Below are 22,591 nucleotides of genomic sequence, written 5' to 3'. Positions count from 1 at the left end.
TTTTTTGTGCCTACAGCTTGTTCGCAAAGTAAGTAATTCCTTTCTGGTTTTATAATAGCCAACTAGCCATTCCTTTTGAATTTGTCTCTCACTAGAATAAATGACATTTTTAAATATTAAACTTCTTTGCATTGTTCCAGGAAGAGGAGAGTGCCCTGCATACCCCACGGAGCTGGCATTCGCTCTGGACATGTCTGCAGATGTCACACTATCTATATTTGAAAGAATGAAGGGAATTGTAATTAATCTTCTGCAGGATATTAACATCTCTGAAAGCAACTGTCCCACCAGTGCTCGTGTGGCGGTTCTGACATACAATAATGAAGCAAGGCCTTTCATTCGATTTTCAGACTTTAGGAAAAAACACTTACTTCTGAAAAGAATAGAGGCACTAGCACATGAACGATCAAACAGAAAACGGAATATTGGCATTGGTATGCAGTCTGTTGCAAGAAACACTTTTAAACGAATTCGTGATGGTGCCCTTGTGAGGAAAATAGCTGTGTTTATCACTAATGGTGTATCCAAAGACACTGAGGCTATAGCTACAGCTGCCTTGCAGTTCAGTGCTTTAGGTATCATTCCAGTCATCATCTCCTTTAAAGACATCCCAGAAGTAGAACGGACTTTTAGGGTAAGAAAACTATTTCCTTATTTGTTACATTCCATAACAGTGTGTAAGATGAGGAATCAGCCTGGATACTGAGGCATGTACAAAAGACAATCCCATCATGTCTCATTATAGGGTGTGTGTCAGTCCCAAGTGTGCATGAGAAATAAACTGGTATAAAATTATGCACTATCTTTAGTAATATGTACTTTATATTCTACATTAGCAGAGCTGCCAGAAGACTTCGGGGAGCGGGGGGGGGGGACACTTTAACGTGGGTTTGGGTGCAGCTGGGGGTGAAATCCCAAAAATGTGGACGTGTCGGGAAGCCGGCTCCAAGTCACCGATTTCCGTATTTAAGTGCAGCGCTTTAGGCTCCGTGTGAGCAACCCTCTCGAGAGAGGCTGGGTATCAATTTTAGTACATTAATCGCTCAATGACAACCATATTAATGTGGGTTTTGGAGTTTAGCTTTGGGTCCATGGGTTTCCTGGGCTTCCTGGAACTCGCCAGTGAAAGCAAAGGAAGAAGAACATGGCAATTGAGGGGGTTGAATCTATGACAGGCAAACATGTCAACAGGTACTGAGTACTCACAGCTGCTTTCTTACCTGCTTGTGTGTGAGAGTTTGTTCACAGTGCTTGTGCTGAGAGGTTATTTTTCACACTTTAGAGGCATCGTTTCCACTTTGGAGCTCTATTCTATCATATCAGCATGGGTGCCGCTTATGCTGTTACTTTGGACCTCAGATGATGCCCAAGATGACCACCAGCAGCAGCACAGACCTGCAGCTCCACAGAAGAGAGGGCGGTATAGCTGTGGCTCAGTGGGTAGTACACTCGCCTCAGAGTCAGAAGATTGTAGGCTCAGGTCCTACCCCAGGGACTTGAGTATATGAATCGAGGCCGACACTCCAGTGCAGTACTGAGGGAGTACTGATGCACCCCTGAGTGCATCTCGCTCTCCAACCAGTATTCTGTTCTGAGTACTAGTTGGGGTGATGGTTCCTCTGGGGATTGCAGGCAGAGCCAAATCCACGGCACCATGGGAGGCTCAGCTGCATGGGGGGGAAGCAAGAAGAGTAGAAGAGCTATAGTGATGGGGGATTCGATAGTCAGGGGAGCAGACAGGCGTTTCTGCGGCCGCAGACTTGACTCCAGGACGGTATGTTGCCTCCCTGGTGCCAGGGTCAAGGATGCAAGGATGTCACCGAGCAGCTGCAGGGCATTCTAGGGGGAGAGGGTGAACAGCCAGAGGTTGTGGTCCATATCTTTACCAATGACATAGGTAACAAGAGGGATGAGGTCCTGCAAGCAGATTTGAAGGAGCCAGCAGAGAGTTTAACAAGCAGAACCTAAAAGGTAGTAATCTCCAGCTTACTCCTGGTGCCACATGCTAGTGAGTACAGAAATAGGAGAATAGAGCAGATGAATGCATGGCTGGAGAGATGCTGCAGGAGGGAGGGCTTTAGATTCCTGAGGCATTAGGACCATTTCTAGGGGTGGTGGGACCAAACAAGCTGGACAGGTTACACCTCAACAGAGGCAGGACCAATATCCTCGTGGGGGCGGGGCGGGGGAGGGGTGGGTGGGGTTGCTAGTGCTGTTGGGGAGGGTTTAAACTAGCTAGGCAGGGGCATGGGAATCTGAGAATAGATTCAGAAGGGAGAGGAGCAACGCTGAAATTGGAAAGCAGTAAAGTAGAAAGAGAATTTGGAAGACAGAGAAAACAAGGGCTAGAAAATAGACACCAAGGGAGTTTTGCAGTGCTAAATGGAAGGAATATAGGGAATAAGGCAGATGAGCTGAGAGCACAGATAGACACTTAGAAGTACGATATTATAGTTGTTACGGAGATATGGCTGAAAGAGGGGCAGGTATGTCAGCTCAACATTCCTGGTTACAGGGTTTTCAGATAGGATAGAGAGGGGGGTAAAAAAGGAGGTGGGGGTCGCAGTATTAATTAAAGAAACAATTACAGCTTTGAGTAGGGGTGATATGTTAGCAGGATCATCAAATGAGTCCATATGAACATAAGAACATAAGAAATAGGAGCAGGAGTAGGCCATACAGCCCCTTGAGCCTTCTCCGCCATTCAATAAGATCATGGCTGATCCGATCATGGACTTAGCTCCACTTCCCTTCACACTCTCCATAACCCCTTACTCCCTTATTGTTTAAGAAACGGACTATTTCTGTCTTAAATTTATTCAATGTCTCAGCTTCCACAGCTCTCTGAAGCAGTGAATTCCACAGATCCAAAATTCTCTGAGAGAAGAAATTTCTCCTCTTCTCAGTTTTAAATGGGCAGCCCCTTATTCTAAGATCATGCCCTCTAGTTCTAGTCTCCCCTATCAGTGGAAACATCCTCTCTGCATCCACCTTATCAAGCCCCCTCATAATCTTATGCGTTTTGATAAGATCACCTCTCATTCTTCTGAATTCCAATGAGTAGAGGCCCAACCTACTCAACCTTTCCTCATAAGTCAACACCCTCATCTCTGGAATCAACGTTGTGAATCTTCTCTGAACTGCCTCCAAAGCAAGTATATCCTTTCGTAAATATGGAAAGCAAAACTAAATGCAGTATTCCAGGTGTGGCCTCACCAATACCCTGTACAACTGTAGCAAGACTCCCCTGCTTTTATACTCCATTCCCTTTGCAATAAAGGCCAAGATTCCATTGGCCTTCCTGATCACTTGCTGTACCTGCATACTATGCTTTTGTGTTTCATGCACAAGTAGCCCACGCCCCCCCCCGGTCCCACTTTACTGCAGCACTTTGCAATCATTCCCCATTTAAATAATAACTTGCTCTTTGATTTTTTTCTGCCAAAGTGCATGACCTCACACTTGCCAACGCTCATGTGAAGACACTCCTTAAAACCTACCTCTTTGACCAAGCTGTTGATCACCTGTCCTAATGTCTCCTTTGGTTCGGTGTCAATTTTTGTCTGTTTATGTTCCTGTGAAGCCTCTTGGAACATTTTACTATATTAAAGCCACTATAAATGCAAGTTGTTGTTGTAGAATTTTTAAAGAAATCCCTTATCAGCCCTGTAGTTTTTAAAAATAATAATCTATTATTATTCCTTGTACTGAATCAGATGTTAAATTTTACGATGATTCTGCTGTTTTTTCTGTGTGTACTTGTGTTTTATTGCCAGTTATGTTCCATGAGAAGTGTTTTTTTTTGCCTTGCTCTCATTAGGACCATGATGCCTTTGGGTCCAGTTGACCTGACCATTTTACCTTCTGCATTTTTTTTAGCTGTGAATCCTAATATTGTAATCGAGCCGTACAAATATAAACCACGTGTTTACTGTAGGGAAATGCATAGAATCTGGAGATTCCATATTGTTTATTTTCTGTTGTTTTTATAATACACATTATATATAGTAAAATCGTCCGAGTGTTTCAGCCTGATTGTAACTCAGGGCGGGAATCAGACAGGTATGAATTCAAATTAACACGCACCCCCGCGACCCCCCCAGCTCTGCTGACATTGTTAACGTAAGGCCCGGGCGATTCTAATACCCGAGCCTCATTTGCACTGCCTTCCTTGGGCAATTTCCTGCCTGAAGCCGGAGGACAGAATCACAAAGTTGTATGGATCGACGCCGCAACCTGGGACCTCCTGGCCTCACAAGGAAAGTCAAAAATATAGATCTAAAAAATTCTTCTCTCTTTGGACCTCTTTTGGCCCCGCTTCCCCCTGCCACTGGCTTGGCCTGGCGAGACAGCCACAATAGTTTCCCTGCTCAGGCCCAAAGTTAAAATAGCAGTCGTGATGTCTTTGGAGCCCGATTTGTATATTTAAAGAAAGACCCCGCTGGTTTCCGGGGGTGTCCTTCTTGTCTCTTTAGAAGGGTGTGTTAAAATCGGATTCAGCAGAAAGATGCCTGCCGACGAATCTCACAGGTGATTTTAACTGCTATTCCACCAGGTGTCTGCCCACCAGGTTAAAGTCGCCCCTTTTGTGTTTCTGTTACTGAACTACATTTTCACATTTACCAATGTTGAATATTTTTTCTTTATTTCTAATTTTCTTTATATTCTTTGCACAAGGATACAGTGGTGGTGTTGCCAAGACAGCAGCAAGGCTCTCAAGAACGGTTACGCCAAGTCCTGTTATGCACACTGTGCTTTGGTATGATTTCAGATTTATCATATCTATAATATCATAAAGTTCTTACATCTGCATGCACGTCCTGTTTACTTTTTGCATTATAAATTCACATCTTTCACATTCATAAAAGAAATTGTTTATGTAGACGTGTCACAACAGTTCACCAGTGGAGGTGCTGCTCTGGTGGGATGGTGTAATTACAAGTTTATACAGCCATTTTACATTATAATATGCACATAGCAATTTATAATGGAAATATATAAAATGAGGAACAGAATATATAAGATTAAAATGGGGACTGAATTATGCCAACTTACCCATATCAAATTATCCCCTGTCCTTTAACCTCAATTAACCTGAAAACCCCATTGGTCTTGGCTTTCCATGTGTAACCGAATGACAGATCGACTAGTATGTATTGTCATGTATGTAAAATTATTTTCTTTAAAATGTTGAATTCTTTCAAAATGTTGATTCTGTTTGTATGAGAACCCACACAAAATCTAAAAACATTGATCTAACTCCTAAACATGTTGTTCAGCAAAAAATGAACTAAGAACTTCTCATCTATCTTTACAGATGAGTGCAAACCAGATGACCAGTGTGCAAGATACACCTCCCATCTTCCTTTCCCAGTAAATCTGGACATAACTTTTGTTGTTGATGATTTGCGGCAAATGGAAACTGCACAATCAGAATCAGTTCAGCACTTCTTAAACTCAATGCTTAATGAGTTTGTAAGTTCCACAGAACCAAAGGCCTCTGATCTTCATCCCAGGGTGGCTCTTGTACAACACACACCAAGTTACACACCGAGATATGGGGAAGATCCATTTAACCTGGAGTTTGGAATTTTAGATTACACTGCAAAAACACTGAAGAAAAGACACATACAAGACTCGTTCAGTCAGCCGGGGAGCTCCTCTGGCATTGGCGGTACTATTGAATGGAGCTTGAAGAATTTCTTCTTAAATCCCATAAATCAACAGACTTACAAGGTTATCTTTACAATATTTTCAGGGGAAACAAGTATTGATGAGAAGAAATTACTGGAAATATCACAAGAAGCCAAATGTAAAGGTTTTACAATATTTGCATTGGTTCTTGGAGAGGTAACTAATGTCACCGTCCTGAAGGAGTTTGTCAGTTTTCCTACTGATCAACATTTAGTTCACCTGGACAAAGCCCTGGAGGCTGAAATGCAATATGCACAAAAGTTTGCAGTGGCTTTTCTGAAAAACCTGGCAGGTAAGTGCAGTAACAACCTAATGAAAAGTTTACAGATAAAACTATAACTGGATATGTGGAGTGTATATACTTCATAAGACCATAGTACAAATACAATCCAAGTCATGTTTCATTTTAAGTTAAATGGATAGGAGTACATCCATTAAGAGGGTGGATTGCTAATGTTAATGAAAGCTGTGAGAATAGAGCAGAGACACCTCATTTATATTCACATCAACTTTACTTCACTGAAAATAACAAGGTCGAAGATTTCACTCCATAACAGGGGTACATCTTTCTTTGTTAATGTCAGCACCAAGGCAGCTTTGAGTTTAGGATAGTCCATCTGTTTGTTATTAAGGCATACTTTAGACTAAAGTTAGCAAATGAAGAACGATGTAAACTTGTGACAATAAATGTCGGCTTTGCCAGTGATGCCCAAATTCTGAGAATGAAAACAAAACATGTAAATCAAGGGATGCAGGTAAGAATTTTCGACTATTTCCAAATTGTCTTTAGTCCAGAGCAAGCCAAGGTTCCACTGCCTGTCCCTGTGTGAGCCATAACTCTCAGCATAAGAGGAATGCTGTACACATTCACTTATTATATTACAACACGAGGAAAAGCTGGTATCGATCAAAGCAGGTGCTGTGGCGGGTCTGGCAAAATCTGAATTCATGCCGTCCCGAACTCGGCCTCGTGGCTGAAGTACATGGGTTTGTGCTGAAAGTACAGCCTCCCTTTTCACTCTGCTTTCTCCCATAAGACATTGATTGGAAACATAGATTGCCTGTCGGTCCTGGTTGGTCACCCCTCTTACTGCTAATGTTTTCTAATCCATGCGGAGGGATAATTGGTGATACAGTGAACTGACAGAGTGAGAGTGCAGTTAGAAGTCACTCACTGACTCCTCAGGCAACAGAACGAGGCTGCTTCATTAACTCTGCCCCAAACAGACACTCTCTACATCTCTGTGGGGCCGAAATTGCCTTGTTTTGCGACTGCCATTAGCATCTCCGGGGGGTACAAAATGCTTTTTGCCCGGGCGCAGCAATAAAAGCGCCCCCCCCACCGTGTGAAATTGGGCAGTGGTTTCGCAGAGACAGGATGAGGTAGCGCCCCGCTTGGCTGCGCACGTTGATGATGATGTCATCACCATGGGCAGCGCGCTTTACCATCCTGGAAGTGAAATTCGGCCGCGCACCCTCACTTATCGCTTAGCGGTGACAGCGACAGCTTGAGCTGTCAAGTTGCCATCGGGAGTCGGCCGGAGGTGTGCTATTTAAAGGCGCCATCTTGAAAAATGTTTTCTGTCGGCCATTACTCTGCCGCTTGCTAACACAGGCAGAGTGGCTGGTGGACAGATCAATGATTTTGACTTCAAGGAATGTTCTGCCGTCTAACTATTCTCCAGTATCATTCAGGGCAGATTTCAACTCACATTTATCTCGCTTCATGGGGGCTGTGTTGGCTCTTGACGTCCTACTCTAACGTCATAATCGGAGGATAATTAGGCGAAGACAAATGCAAAGGGAAAGACGAAGTGTCACAGGGAGAAAGACAGGGACAAAGGCATCAAAATGTGGCCAGAGGGAGAAGGCCCCACAGGGCTGGCAACAGCAGACCTTATCCACCCAGGGTATTCTGGCAGCAGTTCTCCTACATCAAATTTCACTGAGAAACAGTGTGTTTGAAGACTGCGCTTCAACAAGAACATGGTCACAGAGCTCTGCCATCTGCTGCAATCAGACCTCGAGCCTCAGATCAGGTTGAGGACGGCTCTCTCAGTGGCAGTCAAGATCAACATCACACTCAATTTATACACCAATAGATCCCTCCAGGGAGCGACAGGAGACATCGCCAACATCTTCCAGTTTGCCGTCCATTGCTTCATCCACGAGGTCATAGATGCTCGGTACAGAAGGAGGAGGGACTACATCTTCTTCCCCATGACCAGAGAGAAGCAGCACTCACGTGCCTGTGGCTTCGTCAGGATAGCGGGCTTCCCCATGGTGCAGGGTGTCATTAACTGCAGCCACATTGCTTTGCGGGCACCACATCACAATCCAGAGGTCTTCCGTAACCGCAAAGATTTCTACTTATTGAATGTGCAGCTGGTCTGCGACCACACGTACAGAATCCTCACTGTCAATGCCGGCTATCTTGGCAGCAGCCACGATGCCTTCATTCTGCATCAGACCGGTTTGCCAGCTCTGTTCCAGCCACCACATCAAGCTCGTGGCTGGCTGCTCGGAGACAAGGGCAATCCGCTCTCCACCTGGCTCATGCCTCTCCTTTGCAACCCCAACACTCCTGCCCAGCACTCATACAATAAGAGCCATGCCGCCACCAGGAACATCATTGAGCAGACCATCGGAGTGCTCAAGCAATGGTTCCGTTGCCTTCACCGCTCGGGAGGAGTCCTCCTGTACTCGCCTGAGCGGGTGTCTCTATTTGTCGTCGTCTGCTGCATGTTGCACAACCTGGCCATCAGGAGGACGCAGCCATTGTCACCAGGCATAGCTGCAGCACCCAAGGAGGAGGAGGAGGAGGAACAGGAGCAACAACAACAGCAATGGAGGAGACAGCGAGCCCATCGCTATTGTGTAAGAAAGGCGTGCGACTGACTGACTGTCTCATCAGAGTTGGTTCCAGTGAATTCCATCCCACTTCCTGGTTCCTCTGGACATCCCCATCACCACATCCATTTCCCTTCCATTCCAAAGCCCCAAAACTGAAATGAGAAACAACAGCAAAGATTAAATATTCCAATCAAAATTTATATCAGAACAACAAAAAACTTACATAATGTATTTACTGAATCACCCTTGTGCATTTCCTTATAGCCCCTCTTTGGTGTAACTAATCTAGTGCTCCTCTGCAGTGTGTCCCCTGTGACTGAAATACAGTTCATGGAAGGCTGCTGTGTGACAGGGTCAGAGACTACAGCTGGCCTTGCCAGCATTCACTGACTGCATGACAGCATGGAAACATTGTGTGGCATCAATTTGAGATTGCATGAGAGCTGTCTGAGCTTCCATGCCACAAACCATTGTCTGCATTACAGCACTAAGACGTTGAGTTGCTTCCGCCTGTGCTGCAATGGAAGCTACAACGTCGCCCATGACCTGCGTCATTAGGTCTGGATCTGCACGCTCTCTCAAGGAGTCCACCATCCTCTGCACACTGGCAATGATAGGCTCCAAGGGGTGCGCAGAGCTCTCTGCAATGCTGGAGGCAGATTCCTCCACTCACTGTACCACTGCCGAAAGGCTCTTGGGTAGCCTTGCCATTGCACCTATGATGTCAGAGTGCATAGCCATCACCCTTTGTGTAAATGCCTCCCCATCGAGGTCCTCATCTGAGCCCTGTGGAGCAGATCTCGCGTGCAAACTTGCCCTCCGGGAGATGGTTCCCGAGGTTCCCTTTCCCTAAGGCTTTGTTCCAGCCTGCTAGGCACCGGTGCATCACCCTGTTCAGACCCCTCTACTAAGCTAACCCGACCCGACCTGGGAAGGAACACCACCACTGGCAGCAGGGTTCAGAGGAGCACCCCAGGACTCAGCATGTGCCGTCCTGAGAGGGAGACAACATTGAAGTGTGACGTTACCGGAACCCAGGTAGCTGAGTCTCTCGGAGTGAGGTCAGGGCCCAGGAGCAGGGCCGGGGACAGGTGCAGCGAGGTCGAGTTCGGGGCCCAGGAGCGAGGTCGGGGCCCAGGAGCAGGGCCGGGGACAGGTGCAGCGAGGTCGAGTTCGGGGCCCAAGAGCGATGTCGGGGCCCAGGAGCGAGGTCGGGGCCCAGGAGCGGCACAACGTGGGCCAGCAGCGGGGTCGGGGCACAGGGAAGGTGTAGTACGAGACAACAGCAAGGCCGGGAGGACTACACTATGTCCTCCTCCCTCCTTCCCGCAAGTTCTCTCTTCCTAGGTTTCATAGGATAATGTTTGTGTGAGTGTGTGCTAGGCCGATGTAGCAGAGTCTGGTCTCCAATCGTCTTGGATCCCCTTGCCATCGGACCAAGACCTTGCTTTGTCAAGTTCATGTGGTAGCTGGTGTGCAACCGTCACCCCACAATAAAAGAATTCACGCACAGGTATCTTTCACCCTTTAAAATGAAGTTCGGGACCTGCAACATCAGGACCCTCATAGACAACCCTATCAGCAACAGACCGGAACGCCATACTGCTGGCGTTGCCCAGGAGCTCAGACGTTTCGACATTGACATCACCGCCCTAAGCGAGACTCGGCGGGCAGCGGAAAGCCAGCTCAAGGAGCAAGGAGGTGGTTACACCTTTTTCTGGAAAGGCAAACCAGAAGAACGCCGCCTCCATGGGGTAGACTTCGTCATAAAAAATGAGAGAGTTGAACATCTCAGAGACTCCCCTTGCGGGATAAGTGAACGCCTTCAGCTCACTCTAACCCAGAACCAGTACACTACGGTCATCAGTGCACTCGAACACTGGAGGCCACTGATGAGACCAAAGAGGAATTCCACTCCGACCTTGAATCCCAACGGGTGAGAATCTGATCGTCCTTGGCGACTTTACTGCCAGAGTTGGAAAGGACACAGACCTCTGGGGAGGTGTGATTGACAGAGAAGGCGTAGGGAAAACCAACTGCAACGGTACCTTCTGTTAAGTCCTGACTCTAATGCACTGACTTATACGAGACACATGCTGAAGTCAAGGTCACTCAGGACCTGCACCTTTAATTCCAGCTCTCCAGTGCTGCACTTGCCTGAGACCTCCCTTTATATACCTCAGTGGGACAGGTATGGAGTGTCTCCTGCAAGTGCACCCCTGGTGGTAAGGTATACATATTGTTACAGGTCATATCCAGTTACAGTCATGTATAGCATGGTAAGATACAGTTATAGACAGTAATGTGAAATTCATGACACCTTCCTCCTGATAAAATGCTTAGAACATAGCCTTGTCATAACCAACACCTTGTTCCATCAGAGAGATGAGTACAAGGCTTCATGGCAGCACCCTCGCTCCAAGCACTGGCATCTGCTAGACTATATCATCGTCAGCATGCCCGATGCGGGCCTCCCGAAAAAAGCGTGCTACTCGGAGCTCTGGTACAGAAGAGAATCCCAGGTGGGTAGAGGAAACACTTCAAGGACACCCTCAAAGCCTTCTTGAAAAAGTGCAACATCCCCACCGACATCTGGGAATCCCTGGCCCAAGACCATTGAAACTGGAGGAGAAGCATCCGGGAAGGCACCGAACACTTCGAGTCTCTTCGCCGGGAGCAAGCGGAAGTCAAGTGCAAATGGCGAAAGGAGCCCACGACAACCCAAGCACCCCACCCACCCATCCCTTCAACCACCGCCTGCCCCATCTGTGACAGAGACTGTAGGTCCCACATTGGACTCATCAGTTACCCGAGAACTCATTTTTAGTGTGGAAGCAAGTTGGTTCCGAGGGACTGCCTAAGAAGAAGACTAAGCTATCTCTAATGAACGCGTAGTGCTAGTCTCTGAGCTGGTGCCGGCGGGTGAGAGATGCAATGACACAGTGCTCGGCTCCTCCTCTTCCTCTCCCTCCAGAATGTCTTGGGGGGGCTCAGGTGCAGGATGGACAGCTTCTGAAAGCACAAATGGCACAATGCTCACATTATGTTGAGGGCAGTGAGGCAGGAATGGAGCAAGGAATGCAGACAGTATCAGCAGCTGGAATGTGATAAAGCATTCTGGTCTGGAGCGGGGGGTGGGGAATGGAATGAGAGAAGGAGCGGGGATTAGAAAGTGTGGCGGTGGCGGTGGGGGGAGGGGGCATCTGTGGGCCCATAAGCCCCAGCACTCATTCCTCCAGGTCGGAGAGGGGTCACAGTTCAGCTTCCCCTCCTCCAGTCCTCTGCTGCTCCTGTCTATTATGTGCCATCTTGGCCTGCAAAAGAAAGGAACTCGTGTGAGTAAGAGTCCAGCTATGTATGTGGAAGATATGCCTGCCGTGGTTGAATAGCTGTGAATGTAGGCAAGGCATGAGATGAGGATGTGAGTGTGAGTATCTGCAGATGCTTGGTCATTGAGTGGTGTGGAGTGATGGTTTGCACAGTGTACACAAAGAGGTGAGAATCTGAGGTGTGGAAACTTGTACTCGCCTTCACCACCCGACATAGGTCATTGAATTTTTTCCTGCACTGGATAAGGTTTCTCTGCACCACAGTGCTGGCCGTCACTTCCCAGGCCACCTCTTGTGACATGGCCCAGAAAACCTGCAGAGATGGCCTTCTTCCCGATGCAGGGAACAGCGACTTCTTCCTGGTCTCTAGTGCCCCCACCAATGCCTCCAGAGACACATTGCTGAATCCTGTGGCCCTCTCCCTTGAAGGGGGATTTCCAGCAGTCATCTCAGTACCTTCCTCAGTTCAAGAGATGAGTGAATAACTTCCGCAATGCCGAAAATCAGCAGCAGCAGGTTCAAATGACCTCTTTCAGAGCCAGACGGAGCTGGAGTTAAGGATTGAAGGCTGATTGATGAATTGAACAGCTGAAATTGGGTAAGTGGCTGTGAATAGCACCCCTGCAGCACCCAGTTGAGGCCATTAGCGCCTCATTTACCCCCCCCGCCACCTGCCCCCCACTTCACTCCTGGGGTGAAATGCCCAATTTGCCACAATTAAAAAATTACTGCCCCAAACGGGGCAGCACAAAATTTCACCCCCTCTCTTTCTTATTAATATTTAAGTCATGGCCGGAGTTCCATAAGAGCTGTCCCATAAGAGCTTCAAAAAGTGACCGTAGAACTTTATGAAATAGAATTAGTCCTTTCTGGGTCATTCCTTAATCTGCAGCGTTCCCTGAATCGGGTAATTAATGGAGTCTCATCTCGTGTTTTATTTTAATGCAGACTCACTGGCAGGATTCTCGTAAGGAGAAATATTTTATTTTTATATTTTACAGTGGCACTCAACAGCTATCCACCCGCAGCTCTACAGAGGGAATGTGGAGGAATAAAATCTTGGAGAACAGAGGAAATTAGAACATCTGCAGATTTAGAGCGGTATGTTTTACAGACACACACTACCAGATATTGAACATTAATGTAAGTAATCCCCAATGACTATTGTATCACCTCTTTGTTTCAGAGTGGATATCATGGAAAACATGGACGAGCTAAAGGACGATGGTAAGTAAACAAAAAGGATCATAGCGACATTAGAAAAGGAAGAGACCATGCGACTCCTCGGGCCTGCTCCACCATTTAATCAGATCATGGCTGATCTGTACCTCAACTCCATTTACCCGTCCGCTCCACATTTATAATAGCTTTACCAAACAAAAATCTAGCGATATCAGTCTTGAATGCTCCAATTGTCCCTAACCATCCACAGCCTTTTGGGGCAGCAAGTTCCAAAAAATATTTAAATATATTCTTGAATGTGTCTTCATTGATTTAACATGAGAGATTTCAAGGAATAAATGTATTCTGGAAAAGCTGATGTCTTAATTGTTTTCCTTTAATTAATATATCAAAATGTGACCTCAACAGGAACTAACGACAGCCAAAAAAATTAAAATATTGCAAATACAATAAGTACAATAAGTTGATCACGCTCCTGTGACTATAAATATTAACCCAAACATTGCAGAAATGTATTATTTATTTTGCCTTTAGTGACATCAGAGGAAATTGTGAAATGTTTATTACCTGGCTTCACTCCCACAAAGCGCCTTATAACCCATAATATGCCAGTTAATGGCAGCTTGACTCAATTGCTAGCATATTCCTCTCTGGCCCAGGAGGTTGTAGCTTCCAAAAGGATTTGAGCACATGACATGGCTTAGTACTCCAGGACAGTACTAAGGGAGTGACGCATTGTCAATGTGCTATAATTCAGCTGAATGTTAAAGCTGGAAGGGTAAAATGGTAGGGTTACTGTTCTGGAAGGATGAGGTTAAACTGAGCTTAAAGCCTTCTTGCTCTGAAGCCCTCACTGATCCATAACCTTGACCCACTTGCATGTGCTATCACTTTGCAGCTTCTCTTCATTCTCATCAAGCTCATCTCTTCAAGAAACCCACCCTCTACCTCTTTAATCTCCTCTTGCCCAACTCCAGAACACAACCACCTTTTCTGTCTGATAAGCCAGATTTCCATCCACTTGAACATTAGGAAGACTGAAGACGTTGCTTTTGGCTCCCACCCAAAACTCACCTTTGCCGTCTGCTCCATCCCGCTCCCTGGCTACTTGCTCAGGCTGAAATAATTCCATTGCTCTGTTTGTCCATTTATCTCATTCACTACCTAGATTGATTACTTTCAAACTCTGCAACATTTCCCATCTCCACCACACCTTACTCCAACTGCCGCTGAAACTTTTATCCACCACCATCATCATCTCTAGAATCATAGAATATTTACAGCACGGAAGACCACTCGGCCAGTTGGTCTCAGCTAGTCCCACTCCCCGGCCCTTTCCCCGTAGCCCTGCAATTTTTTTCCTTCAGATAGTTATCCAACTCCCTTTTGAAAGATAAGATTAAGCCTGCCTCGACCACCCTTTCAGGCAGTGCATTCCAGATCCCAACCACTTGCTGCGTAAAATAAGTTTTTTCTTGCGTCGCCTTTGGTTCTTTTGCCAATCATCTTCAATCTGTGTCCTCTGGTTCTCCAGCCTTCTGACAATCGAAGCAGTTTCTCTCTATCTATTTTGTCCAGACCTCTCATGATTTAGAAAATCTCTATCAAATGTCCTCTCAATCTTCTTGCTCCAAGGAGAATAACCCCAGCTTCTCCAGTCTATCAATATAACTGAAGTCTCTCATTCCTGGAATAATTCTCGTAAATCATTTCTGCACCTTCCTAAAGTGTGGTGCTCAGAATTGGGCACACTACTCCAGTTGGGGCCGAACCAGTGTTTAATACAGGTTCATCATAATTTCCACACGTTTGTACTCCATACCGCTATTTATGAAGCCCAGGATCCCGTAAGCCTTTTTAACTGCTTTCTCAACCTGCCCTGCCACCTTCAACGAGGGTTCATGCACGCATACATAGAAACATAGAAAATAGGTGCAGGAGTAGGCCATTCGGCCCTTCAAGCCTGCACCGCCATTCGATAAGATCATGGCTGATCATCACCTCAGTACCCCTTTCCTGCTTTCTCTCCATACCCCTTGATCCCTTTAGCCGCAAGGGCCATATCTAACTCCCTCTTGAATATATCCAACAAACTTGCATCAACAACTTTCTGCGGTAGAGAATTCCACAGGTTAACAACTCTCTGAGTGAAGAAGTTTCTCCTCATCCCAATCCTAAATAGCTTACCCCTTATCCTTAGACTGTCTACCCTGGTTCTGGACTTCCCCAACATCGGGAACATTCTTCCTGCATCTAACTTGTCCAGTTCTGTCAGTATTTTATATGTTTCTATGAAATCCCCTCTCATTCTTCTAAACTCCAGTGAATACAGGCCCAGTTGATCCTGTTGTGCATGGAGAAAGAGTCAGACTGAACACTGTGAGCTCAAAGTAAAATGTGACTTTAGTCTTGTATTGCAGGTCTCCAGAGTGCCTCTCCAAATTGTGAAATACCTGTGCTCCCAAGGGATTATGAGATCGCTTGGGACTCCAGGGGGTGAGCCCTCTGGTGGCTGTACAGAGTAAATACAAGTTTACATATATAACAACACTCCCCCCCCCCCCTCCAAAGTCAATAGTGTAACTATTTACAATGTGAGTCGATCTGGGGCCCTTCTTGCCCTGGTTGATCGTCTCGGTGTGAAAGTTGGTGTTGTTCAATCATATGTTGGACCCTTGCTGGGCTGCTGTGCAGCTGGCCTTGCTGGGCTGCCTGGTATGTTGGGCCCTGCTGGGCTGCTGTGGATGATGGGTTCTGCTTCGTGGTCAACCATGGTGCCGGTTGCCACTAGTGTGTATGTTGGAGGATCAAAAAAGGTAGGGTCCAAGGTGGGTTGCTCAGGATAGTCCGTGAATCTGAGTTTGATTTGGTCCAACTGTTTCCAGTGAATGAGTCCATTTGAAAGTTTGACCCAAAACACCCTGCTCCCCTTTTTGGCCACGACAGTGCTGGGAAGAAACTTGCGACCTTGTCCTAATTTAATACAAATACAGAATCATTGATTTCAATCTTGCGTGACACATTTGTGCTATCATGGTATGCACTTTGTTGAAGCTGCCTGCTCTCTACCTGTTCCTGTAGATCAGGGTGAACTAACGAGAGTCTTGTCTTAAGTGCTCCTTTCATGAGCAGTTCAGAAGGTGGGATCCCAGTGAGTGAGTGCGGTCTTGTGCGGTAGCAAAGCAGTACTCTGGATAGGCGAGTCTGCACTCAGTCTTCAGTTACACTCTTCAAGCCTTGCTTGATGGTTTGTACTGCTCTCTCTGCCTGACCATTGGACGCTGGTTTAAACGGGGCAAATCTGACATGTTTGATCCTGTTACGGGTCATGAATTCTTTGAACTCAGCACTGGTAAAACATGGCCCGTTGTTGCTCACCAGGACATAGGGTAGGCCGTGTGTGGCAAACATGGCCCACAAGCTTTCAGTGGTGGCAGCGGACGTGCTAGCCGCCATTGTCTGACATTCAATCTACTTGGAATACGTGTCTACAACCACAAGGAACATTTTACCCAAGAATGGGCCTGCATAGTCGACGTGTACCCTAGACCACGGTTTGGAGGGCCAAGACCATACCCCAGGTCTCTCTGTTCGTGCACCTACATTAGGATTGTTCCATTTAGTCCTCACCTCATTCTTTCTACCAAAATGCATCATTTCACACTTTTCTGAGTTAAATTTGATCTGCCACCTTTCCGCCCATTTCACCAGCCTGTCTATGTCTTCCTGAAGTCTAGAATCAACCTTTTAATAACCAGCTTGCTAACTTCGCAATTTCGATCTCCATAAATTCCAACTTGTGCAAACACTGCTGGCATCTTGTCGCAAACTAAGCATTACTCACCACATACCCACCCCTTAACATCCAGCCGCCCACATTGGGTCCCCCATCTCACAACAGATCAGATTTAAAATCCTCACTCCATGCTACCTTTGTACCTTCTCCAGCCTTACCTTTCTTCCTCTGACTCTCACCCCCAATTCATCTCCTGCTCCTTTGGTAGCAGAGTCTTCAGTGCCTCAGCAATACTCTTTGAAACTCCCTCCCCAGGCACCTTCACCTCTGTACCTACTTCTCCATCTGTAAAAGCCTTATGAAGACACATCACTTTCCCCAAATTTTCAGTCACCTCTCCTAACCATCCAACAAATGCTTGACATCAACTCATTTATTTTCTCTTTAAAACTTCCGTAGGACATTTTTCTACATTAACCAGCCACAAGATTGGATTTTAACCTGCTGTTTTCGGCAGGTGAGCAGGACACGCAGTGGTGTCCCGCTTTAAATATGCAGTTCGGGCCCCAATGACATAATCAGAACCCGATTACAATTTTAGCTTGAGGCCTGAGCAGGGGAGCAGTGACGCCTTGCCTGCCATGCCAAAACTGTCAGGAGCTGCAGTGAGGGCAAGGTGAGCTGTTGTTACTGAAAAGTAGGTTTCCTTGTGGGCCAGAAGTGGTAGGAATGCTCCTCTGGGCCCCGCAAAGAAAGCTTGGGTCTCCACTGCCTCCAGTTTCATTATCCCCCCTCCTCCTCAACCAGCATTCTCTCCCGACCCCAATGCTTCAAAAATCCTTGGGAGTCCTCAAAAACGCGTACTTTAGTGCTGGGGCCTTTCCCTCAGATTCCCAGGAGCTGCATCTACTGCCAGAAATACATTTCCCACCTGCTGGCCAGGATGTGGCCGGGTTCCGGTGGGAAGAGCACCATTGAAATGAGGCCATGGAGTTGACAAACTCCCAGACTTTGCGCTGCGCAGGACTTGCGGGTTTGTGACTCGTCCCAGCACCCACCCACCAGCCCCCAACCCGCCATCCCCCGGTCCCTGCCCACACCAAGTTAAAATCGAGGTCCAATGGTCAATGAGCCAAACAAAGCAGCTGACTCCTCAGAGGCCCAGGTAGTGCAGTATAGAAGGTTGCCTCATGGATCAGGTAATGCATCTCAGTCACAACCTCTCTCCCCAGCCTGAGTCTGTTATCTACTATTATTGATACATGAAAACGTGAATCAGGGTAAAGAGAAAGGTTGCCTTCCTCAGCAGTGGGAATCTTCGCCGTTAAGAACATCACCAAGATCTCAAGAGAACCTTTTTTTTTAAGTGATTTTATTTCCAGAATCATTGAAGAAAACTAATAAAACTGTTGTTTTCTTTTTGAAAGAACTGCAATTTCAACACAATGCTTTTATTTACAGTTAATTATTTTCTTTGCAGGTGAAACTTTGGTTGAACTCCAAGGAAACGAGATGGAGAATGAAGGTAAATAGAAATAAGATGCTGTAGAAACCAAGGGGTTAATTTTGACTGCAGCCCGCTTTACATATTTCCTGACTGAAATAAAAATCGGGAGAGATGTAGAACAGGCTGCCGATTTGCTATCGCCTGTTTTATTCTGTTGCACAAAGTCAAGCTCTACCCCCAGCACTGAAAATGACTAATCTCAGCCTAGAGAAGGATTTGAAACGCACGTGCTGCGGGTAATTTCCACCTTGGGCGGTGAGCTGGTGGATGGAGTGCCCAGCCCGCTATAGAACCCGTCCAATTATCATTTCATGTTGAAACCAATGGAACGGAAAGTTGGCCGTGTTCTATAACGGGCGAACAATCCGCTCCAGTAGCTCACTGCCAAGGTGGTGAAGGCCAACAACCACCTCTCTAAATCAAGCCAATTCTGCAGCACCCTTGAGGTTCCATGCACATTTCATCATGCATTATTAGCTTTAGCTTGCACACTGCCAAAAATGGCAAGAGCCTTTCATTCCAAAAACACATACGCAGATTTGAATCAGAATTACTCGACTCATCGAGAAAATACACAAGTTTTCCTGAGATCAGGACCCTGAGCTGCTCCTGCCTTAGGAAACCCTGCAGATCTTAAAACTATTACTTTTCTATCATAACTACAAGAATCATATAGCACAGGAGACCATTCAGCCCATCGTGTCTGTGCCAGCTCTTTGAAAGAACTATCCAATTAGTCCCTCATACTTTCCCCATAATACTCAATCGATGATGAAAACTGAAGTGGTAAGAACACAAAACAAGTTTCCGTACAGCATAATGTGCAGTTAAACGGGATCCATACAAGTTTTATGTGCATCAGCAGAGAGGTTATCTGGTGTCAGGAGAGATTTGAAACAGTTGTTTTCCGTGAGGCTGAAAATCAATAAAGAACCCTCAAGGTTATTCCCATTGGTGAGCAGGTTTTCAGAATAAGACATGACACCATTTCTCCAGCTCTGGTTTCTATGGTGACCAACCCTCTGAAGATTATGGACCATAGAATGAAGAGTCCAGCAATTCTGTGAAATATGCCAGGATCGTGATCACTGGCGCCCTCCAGCACTAACGCTATGGGGTCATTGAGAGGTCACTTCATTTGAATGTACCTGGGTATCTGACTTGCCTCACTAGCCAACAACTCTTGGTTCCTATAGGAGGGCTATTAACATGGCAGTGAATACAATGGACAGTGTGTCAAAACAACAGTCAAGAGCTTTGTTGAAACTTGTTTCCTTAAGGTCTGTCCTTTGTTTACATACATTACAGTGCTGTGACTTGTAAAGTGGATTAATTCCTTACCAATTTCTCAGTTACTTCATTCTTTTCATTCTAGATGTGTGTGCACTGAATCGCGAAGAAGGGAACTGTTACAACTACAGATTAAAATGGTTCTTTAATAAGACATTCCGAGTCTGCAAAAGGTTCTGGTACGGTGGTTGTGGAGGAAACAAGAACAGATTTGACACGCAAGAAGAATGTGAAGCCTTGTGTCTAAAATAGGCCTTCTAAATACTATTTTATATACTTTTTTTAATATGTGTCTCTGCAAGGTAGAACAACATGGAATGTTCCATCGGGAAAATAACAGTGACTTACATAGCAACATAGAAAATAGGTGCAGGAGTAGGCCATTCAGCCCTTCGAGCCTGCACCGTCATTCAATAAGATCATGGCTGATCATTCCCTCAGTACCCCTTTCCTGCTTTCTCTCCATACCCCTTGATCTCTTTAGCTGAAAGGCCATATCTAACTCCCTCTTGAATATATCCAATGAACTGGCATCAACAACTCTCTGCGGCAGGGAATTCCGCAGGTTAACAACTCTGAGTGAAGAAGTTTCTCCTCATCTAAGTCCTAAATGGCCTACCCCTTATCCTAAGACTATGTCCCCTGGTTCTGGACTTCTCCAATATCAGGAACATTCTTCCCGCATCTAACCTGTCCAGTCCCGTCAGAATCTTATACGTTTCTGTCATGTATTCAACTATCATTGTAACCAACCCATGTATAAGCTGACCTCAGTTGTACACCTTGAGAACAATGACCACAAGTGGCGAACTTGTGGGCGACACTCCTAACCTGGACTTTCAGGTATAAAAGGGAAAGCTCCACCCACCTTCATCACTTGAGGTCTTGGTAATAAAGGTAACTGGTCACAAAGTGACCTTCTCTCAAGCATGGGCCTCGTGTGCATTTATACTTTATAGTAAGCACATATCATTGGCGACGAGAAACTGGGATTTAAACCACGCTAGCACGGCGACTAGCAGCACAGAAGAGAGGTACTGTGTTGGTGATGATTGGGATGACTTTATTGAGAGACTACAGCAAAGTTTTGTCACTAAGGAATGGTTGGGACAGGATTCGGCCGACAAGTGCAGGGCTCATCTCCTGACGGTTTGTGGATCCAGAACATACTCCCTGATGAAGGACCTTCTAGCGCCAGAGAAGCCGGCAGACATTACGTTCAAAAAGCTCGGTAAGTTGATCGGGAAACACCTTAAACTGGCGAGCAGCATGCACATGGCGAGTCACCGGTTTTACACGCACCGGCAGTGAGAAGGGCAAAGCGTTCCAGACTCTGTGGCAGATCTCCAGCGGCTGGCGAGCCTATGTAAGTTCCCAGATGCATGCAGAGCGGAGATGCTGCGAGACTTTTTTATTGAGGGCATCTGGCACGCTGGGGTTTTCAGGAAACTGATTGAGACCAAAGACTTGACCTTGGAAGCGGCGGCTCTCATAGCCCAGACATGTATCTCAGGGGGCGAAGAGACCAGAATGATGTATGACAAAAATCTTGGCTCAAATGCAGTAAACGACCAGGGAGTCAACATTGTTAATGTGGCACATAGTTCTCTAGGCAGACAAGGGCAATCGGACATGCCCCAGCATGTAATCGAACCCAAAGGGGGAATTCAACAGAGACAATGGCTAGCTGAACGGCAATTCATGCCATCGCAATGGACAATGCGGCCAGTAATGGGGCCATGAACACCTGTTAATGGTGCGCTTAAGGACAGTTACAGAGACAGTCAGAGACGATCGACTGGTAATGGACCTTTTGTTTCCAACAATAGGGCCTCCAGCTCATACCGGCTGTGTGGAGGCAAACACCCAGCCAGAGCTTGCAGGTATCAGCAATATACCTGCAGAAACTGCAATGTCAGCGGTCACTTGGCGCGTATGTGCAGGAAGCCTGCAGCCAGGTTGATGTACAAGGAGGACTGGCCCGATGTAAGCCTTACGAGGCCAAATTAATACTGGGGGAAATCGCTTGAAGCTGAAGTTCAGTGAGTTCATGTGGAGCACATATACAGTTCATATACCAGGACGCCACCGATAATGATGAAAGTGCTCCTCAATGGCATCCCAGTATTAATGGAGCTCGACACGGGGGCCAGCCAGTCCCTGATGATTATCAAACAGTTCGAAAGGTTGAGGGTGTCCAAGGCCAGGCGGCCAAAATTATTGCCGATTGACGCACAGCTACGGACATATACAAAGGAGATCATTCCGGTGCTTGGCAGTGCCACGGTAGTCGTGACCCACAAAGATTCGGAGAACAGGTTGCCACTCTGGATTGCCCCGGGGGATGGTCCCGCACTACTGGGGAGGAGTTGGCTTGCTGTCATGAACTGGAAATGGGGTGATGTCAATGCAATATCTTCTGTCGAGCGAGTATCATGCTCACAGATCCTGGACAAATTTGACTCATTATTTCAACCCGGCATTGGCACTTTCATGGGGGCCAAGATAGTGATCCACATAAACCCGGACGCCAGGCTAGTACACCACAAGGCCAGAGTGGTGCCGTACGTGATGAGGGAAAAGATAGCATGCGAATTGGACCTGCTGCTGAGGGAAGGCATCATCTCGCCAGTTGAATTCAGTGACTGGGCAAGCCCGATCGTGCCGATGCTCAAGGCGGATGGGTTGGTCAGGATGTGTGGCGATTACAAGGCCACCATCAATCGGGTGTCACTCCAAGACCAGTACCCGCTACCAAGAGCGGAGGACCTCTTTGCGACGCTGTCCGGTGGCAAACTTTTTTCAAAATTGGACCTGACCTCAGCTTACATGACCCAGGAGCTGGCGAGTGAGTCGAAGAAGCTGACCACCATCACGACACACAAGGGGTTGTTTGATTATGACAGATGTCCATTCGGGATTCGTTCGGCCACTGCGATCTTTCAGCAAAATATGGAAAGCCTCCTGAAGTCGATTCCAGGAACGGTGGTTTTTCAAGAC

General features: G+C 46.6%; 1 protein-coding gene across 1 annotated transcript; it reads left to right on the top strand.

Moving 5' to 3' along the window:
• Window positions 1-146: 146 nt before the first annotated feature.
• Window positions 147-20,519, top strand: LOC139264300 (collagen alpha-6(VI) chain-like). Its single transcript, XM_070880547.1, has 7 exons — window positions 147-634; window positions 4,678-4,759; window positions 5,318-5,986; window positions 12,878-12,977; window positions 13,063-13,103; window positions 18,275-18,319; window positions 19,677-20,519. The coding sequence occupies exons 1-7, from the start codon at window positions 191-193 to the stop codon at window positions 19,841-19,843; spliced, it is 1,548 nt and encodes a 515-aa protein (XP_070736648.1). The 5' UTR covers window positions 147-190; the 3' UTR covers window positions 19,844-20,519.
• Window positions 20,520-22,591: the final 2,072 nt, after the last annotated feature.

Source organism: Pristiophorus japonicus, chromosome 5, assembly GCF_044704955.1.
Source record: "Pristiophorus japonicus isolate sPriJap1 chromosome 5, sPriJap1.hap1, whole genome shotgun sequence".
Lineage (NCBI taxonomy): Eukaryota > Metazoa > Chordata > Chondrichthyes > Pristiophoridae > Pristiophorus > Pristiophorus japonicus.
This window is presented reverse-complemented; position numbering and strand designations above follow the sequence as displayed.